Raw genomic sequence first — 8203 nt, forward strand, 5'->3', positions numbered from 1 at the left:
CTTCTTTAGTATTTTTGGAAAGGTTGTGGCTCCTTCCCGTTACTTCAGACCTCACCCTTCCTTTCATTTCAGCCACATTTTGGCTTTAATTAACTTTAGCAGCAATTGTTATATGGAAATCCGTTCGTTAATTTGTACTGCATTAGCATTTTGATTACCCTGTACCTCCGCCTCTCTGCACCTTCAGTCATTTTAGCCTCAAGAAATGACTTAAATTAATGATGTTTGTTTAAGATCAGCTCCTGAAGGAGCAGCGATCTGCTTCAGCCAGGAATTATTATTCCCTCCTCTAGATTTTAGTGTTTCTCTCCTCATCCCCTCCTCAGAGTTAGTTTTCTAGGAACATTCTGGAAAAGTCAGGAACTCTGTTAAAATCTGGAGCTTTTAAATGTCATCCATTATTTTATTTATTCATCATCACTAAATAAACTCACTGCGTTCATTGGTTAGTGGTTTATTTTGGCTGCTGTTCCAGTTTAGATCCTCCTCTTTTGGATAAAAATGCTTATTAGTTTGTCAAAATTTAGTAATTTTATAATTTAGTCATTCGACATTTTTTTAACCTAGTTTTAGTAAACTCTGTATGTTTGGTACAACTGTTAATGTCACCAAGTAAATAGAAAACATTCATTGTAGGCTTCATATCTAAAGATGCACTTATACACACGTGAACATGTTTACTGTGTAGATGATGCGTTTAAAAACATCAATTGGACTAAATACATCCATGTTTAGTCAATAAAGTGGTGATAAAACAATCAAACCAGCAAACCAAAACAACAGCTATAGATAAAGCTGATTTAAACAGAAATTATCATCTAATGATTATTTCTTTCTCCTCATCTTCCTCAGTTCGTTGAGCTTCCCTCTCTGACTCAATGAGGAGCCTAATTACATCCAAACTAGGGCTGCAACTAATTATTATTTAGCATGTTGATTATTTTATAAATATAATCATATCACCAAAGGTTCCTTAAAGAAAGCTTTTTATTAAATAAAAGCAGGTATGTAATTGACAATTATTTCAATAATCGATCAATAGTCGACTAATCAGATACATTTATTTTAGCTCTAATCTAAACGTATTAAATTCACCAAAGTGTGGAACTCAGAGTTCACATAAAGAACAATTAAATGGTTCTGAAAACGTCCACTAGAGGTCACTGATGGAAGCTAGCAGAGCCTCGTATGAGCGGGCGGCTCGTCATCATGAGGACGACATCACTTCCTGCTCTGCTCCTGCATCACATGATCAGTTACTATCAGAGGTGTCAGTAACAAAGTACAAATACTTTGTAACTTAAGTAGAAGTATTGTCTATCTAGTTTTATTTCATTTAAGCTCGTTTTCATTATGGTCTGTTGGTATTTTAAAAAAAAAATAAAAACCATCAAAATAATTAGTTCCATCCAGACAATTAATTTCTTTGTGGTTGGACTCGGTGCTGCCCCAACTTGTTGCTCACCACATACCAAAATAAATAGTTTATCAAGATGAAGCAAAGTTAATTTGACACTGTTAGTTATAAAGCTAATGGTAACATCAGACCTATAATTTAACCCCGCCCCTCTGATCAGATCCATGGGGCCTTTTAGGGCTCATAATTGTCACTGATGATTGAGGCCTGGCTTCCTCTGACGTCTCGTTTCCTCTGTGGTCAGGCCATGCTGGATGTAGCTGCCAACGAGGGCTGGCTCATCACTGCCCTCAGTATCTGCAACCTGGTGCAGATGATCGTCCAGGGCCGCTGGCTGCACGACTCGTCCTTACTGACCCTTCCTCACGTGGAGCAGCACCACCTCTATCTGTTCAGGTAAAGCAGCTTCACCAGCGGTTCCTTGCTCTCCTGCTCCTGACCTCAGAAAAACATCTTGTTTTGCTTTGATCTTGGTTATCTGAGGTGCTCCGTTATTGCCGTCACCTAGCGGGTCTGACTTCCTTTAAGTGAGGCAGCAGATGGTTTCCTCTGGTAGATGGAGGCTAATGTTTCCCAGAAGGAGGCCGTGTGTCTTTGGAACCTCATTAGAATAAAATAAAAAAACGGGCCGGACTGAAACGACTAAATGAGAGGAAGTTTGGTTTCTACCGTCTGTTTTCCTGCTTTAGTTCAGCTGTTGGTGGGACTTAGTGTTTAGATGTGTGGAAACGTGCAGCCAGAGAGGAAAACACACATTCTAGAAACTCCAGAAAGTTCTAATGCAGTCTTATGGAAACCTTGGATCCTAAAAAGGCCTGACTGGATTTAGTTTGACTGGATTTAGGAACATCTGTGCTGGGAAGAAAACTTACAGCGTCACACATTTAAAAGAAGCTCCGCCTCTAGACAGCAGCAGAGGCTTCTGGTTGATTTATGCTTCCATGAGGTCTGCACGCCGCACCATCACAACATTACATCATTTTAGCGTCCACAGGCCGCTCTTCCACACAGCGCAACCCAGGAACGCCTAAAGCAGTGCAGGGAAAAAACACTTTCATCTAGCAGATAAATTCAAATACAACTTAAAGGGTTTTTCTTTTTTCATCACGCTGTTGAAGCTTCAGGCTGGAAGGATCTCCTGTAGAGGTTTGTCTTACACCAGATCTGGAGAAGCCTCTGACTGAAGACACTCTGTTGGTGTTTAACAGTGTGATGAAGAGGATGCTCGCAGTCCCTAAACTTCTTCACTTGATGAAGATTTAATAATCTCAAGGGTTCCCAGAGGAGTTCCTAGAAGAGAAAACATTAACAAAACAAAAAGAAAGGTGGATGAAGCGCCGCTCCTACTGGGGAGAGCTCACAGGATTAAACATGATGGAGCCTTAATTATCACCTGTCCCTGTCCATCTTGGATGAAACCAAGAGGAAACAGCTGTTTACTACTTCTGCATGTAGAGCGGCCAGTCAGTGTCCTGAACTGACCCCTGCAGAATAACAGAGTACCAAAAGCTATAAAGTTGTTTCCTTCTTACTATAGAATATTGAACATGACCCAAGCTTTGGTCTGGGACAGCGGCTACCCTGGTTCCTAAACCTGGACCTTAGATATAGAGGGTGTGTTTAGACCAGGGGTCGGCAACCCAAACTTCAAAGAGCCATAAGGGACCAAAAAACAAATAACCTTATATAGTCTTCTCTAAGCCGCGTATGGCAGCACGGGCTCTAAGTGTATTAGCCCCCTATAAAAAAGGACTATGTGGGCTTAAATATATAAAATAATCATTCATGATTAAAGCTGCAGGCTTTGATGCTAATCTTCCTTGACAGAAATGGCTACATTTATTATCTAAATCTACACATTTTTATTGGAAACACAATTAATTGATCAATTGAACAGCACAGTTACCAAGCAACCAAGGTTCTCCCTCATCAAGGCTTTCTGGCTACAAGTCAATCGGCTATGCTCGGGAATTCGCTCATTTTCACCTGATCAGATCGGCATGTAGCCGCTCGCTAAAAAGACAACCAATTTCAAGCGCCATTTTTTCACGTTTTTTTTCCGAGTGGACGCGTATCTTTCTACAGCGCTTGGTCCATGCTTGTGAGAGAGCACCAGAACCAGGATGAGCTGGGACCAGCGGTGCCCCCCTCTGGAGCTAAGGAACCACAGCAGTAGAAGTGGCAGCTTTCAGTGCTAGCTTAGGAGGTTAGCGGCGGAGCCTGCTGAACTGAGCACTGAATGTGGAGGAGATGCTACATTGGCTTTAGCTAGCTACAGAATGTAACTGTGGAGGATCTAAGCAGGAGGGCTGAAGATCTGCCGGAGAAGGCAGAAGATAGGGACAGCAGCGGGCTGAGGAGGGGCGCTGTAGATCAGGGAGACAGAGCAGGAAGAGGCAGCAGCTAACTGAGAGTAGCCTTTACAGGCTAACTGCTGGAGGTGGGCGGAGAGCGGAGGATCAAAAAGCCACCAGGCAGGAGGTAGGACGACGAAACAGTCCTTCTCTGACTCAATTAAGACAGGCTTTTCTAAAGAGCATTCCTTATTTCATCCTTCTTCATCATTAATTTCTCCATCTTCCAATTTTATGCTTTAATAAATATAATATAATCCAATGTCACTGTTCAGTATTAAAGGACTGATGGATTGGATGCTATTGTTGATCAGCAGATCCTGGTCTTTGTAGATCAGACCAGCATTGGGAAGTTTTATTGGAGATGGACGCCTCCTGACGCTAACGCAGGGATATTTATGCTACCATCTTACTGCTGGAGCTACCCCGCCCCTTCTTATGACATCATCATATGGCAACTCCACTCGGACAAACTGTATTGCACCCGTTTCTTAAGGATCAAATCTCTTAGTCTCAACATATTATTGCCTATATTTGCTATTATTTCACATTTCATTGGCGATCTAAAGTAGCAGAAAGTAGTATCAGTCAGACTTGAATGAAAGTCCTGCTTTCTAAGACAGACTGAGCTCTGCCATTTAACAAGGTGACACAAAAAGACTCATAGCTTTTTCTTATTCTATTTACAAAGATCTGAGGTCAGAGGAGGACAAATGGAACATCTTAATTTTAGACAAATAAAACAGTTATTCTACGCGTAGAAAATGAACGGTTGTTGTTGATACAAAGTTAAAAGTAGTGTAGCTTAATGTGGCTAAGTGACCGAGCTAAAAGAGGCTAACCTGTTAGCTACTGAGCACAGCTAGCCACAGCGCTACCCAGCTCTTTATATAACGGTCTAACAGTTACTTTGTTCCCCAGAAACAGATTTTTTCAGTTTTGTTAGCAATCAGGTAAAACTTCATCAGTCAGTGGTGAACAACTTTGTTGTTGCCTAGGCAACCACAATGTTTTGTAGCGTAACGTCACTGACATGAAGCAGGACCCGAGCAGATCTGGTAGCTACACTGAATCTAACTGTGGGTTTTACTGTATCGTAGAACAATGGCAGAGCTCAGCCAATCACATTATAGAAACACCTGTTTTATATTTGGGTAAATGTCAGCAGACCTTCTCAGTGGAGATAAAGGAAGCTCCACCCACCCGTCCAACCCTGTTGTTCCTCCCACAGTGTGGGATGCTGGTGAGCTGCAGCTTCCTGGTTCCAGTCTGTTCCTTCCTCTCCATGCTCACATTTTATCCCAGGATCGGTTCTCCTGAGTATTTATTTAATGTTTCCAGTTGTATTTGTTGTTGAAAAAACTCCATCCTGACTAGTTTGGGATGTTTTTCCCACCTAAATGTCCAGCTTGATTGTTGTCTCTGATATTCCTGTTTTCTGACGCTCCACAGGAAGTGGGCCGTTAAAAGAGGAAGGAGTGATGCTGAGGGCTTCAGCGGGGCGGTGGAAGGACTCCCTGAGCTCATTGCCGCTTGCAGCGGTAAAGAAAGCGTTTTCTCCGCCATCGTCAGCCAGGAGTTTACTCCAAGTCAAACGCAGCAGGTAAAGACACGTTGAGTGAAAATGGCTGTGGTCTTTTCTGGGGTCCCCGGTGCCTCCCTCATTCCTCTGATGTGAGCTGTGATGGCGGAGGCAGGGCATGGCGACAGGCCCTGTGACCCTTCCTTCCCTTCCAGGTCCTTCCTCCCCCCGTCTCCACCCCCACAGAGCCGCAGCCTCTTTAACTAAATAATTAGATGTGCCGCAGCGTTCCTGTCTGAGCGGCTCCAGGAGGGTAATCCTCAGATAAATAGCTTCTCTTTGGCCAATTTGACGGCTGTTTGACCCCCAATAAGCACAGTCATCCTTTCCACGCTTCTTTTCTGTTGCCTCTTTATGCATCTTAAGCTCTTCACCTGACGTGGCTCCTAGGTTGGACCAGATGTTTGCTTCCTATTTTCCTGGTTTTTTAACATTATTGGTTCTCCTCAGAGGTAACCCACATCTGACCCTTTGGTTTCTGAGCTTAAAAGGACTTCCTGATCATCCTCTGACATGGGAGCTGGCTCGGAGCTCGTCTGCCTGGCTGTGTGTTTCCTGGACGGGGCCGCCTGTGGAGCTGGTTGACAGTTGCCTTTTGTATCTATGCTTCTTTTTCTATGTCAGCTTCTGTCTCCTTGAACCCCAGTGGGCCTCAGCAGATGGCCGCTCACACTGAGCCTGGTTCTGCTGGAGGTTTCTTCCTGTTCAAAGGGAGTTTTTCCTCTCCACTGTCGCTACAAGCATGCTTAGTGTGAGGGATTGCTGAAGAGTCAATGAGTCGATGCAATCAGCTGGTTTTCCTTAGATAGAAAACTTTGAATCAATCTGACTGGATGATCTGGTGAAGTGGAAAGTGACCTGAGATGACATGATGGGAATTGGAGCTATAGAAATAAACTGAATAGAATTAAGCTCCTCCTCATCATGAACCAACAACTTTGGATGAAATCTTTTGTTGTAAATTTCCAGACAGAAAATATTTCTAAAACCTTGGTGTCCCAAAAGTTAAACCTTTACCAGCATCTCACCAAGCTGTTCAAATGTCAAAACCATTTTTATTTTCACTGGCGTTTTCCCATCATGCCTTGCTCTTCCCCGGCCAGGCGTGGTCCTTCCTGAGTCACCTCCCGGTTCTGGAGGTCCAGATGAGCGTGAAGGGCTGGTGGGAGCAGAGCCAGGAGCAGACGGAGCGACCCCTGCCTGCAGGGGGCGCTAACCTGAGAGAGGAGAGCAGCTGGTTGGACGTCCACGCGGATCAGGAGTACGTCCTGCAGGTGGCGCTGCGGCGCATTAATCTGGGTCAGCAGAGGGTGAGTGAAGGAAGCAGAAGCCTTTTTAGCAGAAAGGGACCAAAATGTAAAAATGTTTTTTAATTTATATCTGTCAGAGAAAGTTTAAGATCTACAAACATTTTGACAGGATTAAACTCTGTAATTAAACTCTATCCTGGAGTTGTGGAGTTGTGATTAAGATGGTTTGTTTTGCAGAGGAAGCAGGACAGTAAGGCCCAGGCTCCCAGGTTCCCCAAGGCCAAGGATGAGGGCTGGTTCCTGGTCATGGGGGAAGTGGATCGGAAGGAGCTGCTGGCCGTCAAACGGGTCGGATACGTCCGGAATCACACGGCCGTTTCTGTGGCCTTCTACACTCCAGAGAAGACTGGAAAGTAAGACGTAGCTTCAGAGTAAAAACACAGACGGAGATCATTGCTAGAAGAACTGCTGCTCTGAATTTAACGAGACGTTTGAGATCAGCGTGGAAAAAAGATAATCCTTACAGAGGATTATTTTCTCCTATGAAAGGAAAATGACGTCTGCGATGCAAAAACAATCTAGAAATTAATAAAAATGTCTTGAATTAATTTTTTTTACCCCTAATTTGAGTAGATAAATAAGATGATTTGCAATGGATTGAGGATTTTTACTTTTAAAATAAGGTAATTAGATAATATACTTTTGAAATAAGACAGTAAAATTTTTTTTTCTTATTTTAAATGTAGATTGTCTTGTTCCATTGGCAAAGTGTCTCATTTACCTCCTAAATTCAAGAAAAAATGCACTTATTTTATGAAAAATAGACTCATCTAGATTTCGATTTTTTTCCAGTGTAAGGAAACAGTTTATCGTTTTTTTATTCTATTGCTGAATCAGTGCATAAACCAGCTGGTTGGAAATAAAAAAGCAGGTCTCCAGGTTATTAGAGCTCATAAAATGAGACACCTGAGCAGAGCCGTTAGCACCTTGTTTCCATCGGGCCTCGTTAGCGACCTTTCAGAGCAGCGTGAGCGTTAGCATAAAGTTAGGGCCTGACTCTAGAAAGTCATCTGATCTCCTGTGAACCTTCTGCCTGTAGGTGCATCTACACGCTGTATGTGATGAGCGACAGCTACCTGGGTCTGGACCAGCAGTATGACATCCACCTGAACGTCACGCCTGCCAGCATCTCCGCCCAGGTCAACACAGAGGTGGTGGACTCAGTGAGCGGGTTGTCCCTCAGCTAAAGACCAGCAGCAGAGAAGTCTTCATCCAGCTCCTCCCTTCAGAAGGAGCTGTAGCTCCTGTTAGCATCGGCCCCATGTCAGAACTTGATCTGCTGAAACTGAAGGCATGAAGCTGGAGAGGAACTCAATCCTTCCCTGTTTGGTTTACTGGATAGAAATCGTAGTTAGAAATGAAAAAAAAAAAAAAAAAAAAAGAAATCTGGTTCTTTAACTAATGAGTAAAATGTTTTTGTTTTCATAAGTTTTTGATTCTGGTGGCAGAAATCCTTTATTTAGGAGTTTTTCTTCCTGAAGGCTGGGAAGTGATTCACGCTGCAGAGATGTCCTCTCACTCTGACAGCTGGACTGGATCT

The 8203-nt window shown here is 43.3% G+C and overlaps 1 protein-coding gene across 1 annotated transcript in view; it reads left to right on the forward strand.

Annotated features, from left to right (window-relative positions):
• Positions 1-7912, forward strand: part of ascc3 (activating signal cointegrator 1 complex subunit 3) — a 202540-nt gene extending 194628 nt beyond the window's left edge. The window contains exons 38-42 of the mRNA XM_015391552.1: positions 1662-1813; positions 5224-5374; positions 6457-6663; positions 6841-7016; positions 7703-7912. Coding sequence (XP_015247038.1) covers positions 1662-1813; positions 5224-5374; positions 6457-6663; positions 6841-7016; positions 7703-7850 — 834 coding nt within the window. The 3' untranslated portion in view covers positions 7851-7912. The remainder of the gene's footprint in view (positions 1-1661; positions 1814-5223; positions 5375-6456; positions 6664-6840; positions 7017-7702) is intronic.
• The last annotated feature ends 291 nt before the right edge of the window (positions 7913-8203 follow it).

This window comes from Cyprinodon variegatus, unplaced genomic scaffold (assembly GCF_000732505.1).
Source record: "Cyprinodon variegatus isolate N-32 unplaced genomic scaffold, C_variegatus-1.0 Scaffold547, whole genome shotgun sequence".
NCBI lineage: Eukaryota > Metazoa > Chordata > Actinopteri > Cyprinodontiformes > Cyprinodontidae > Cyprinodon > Cyprinodon variegatus.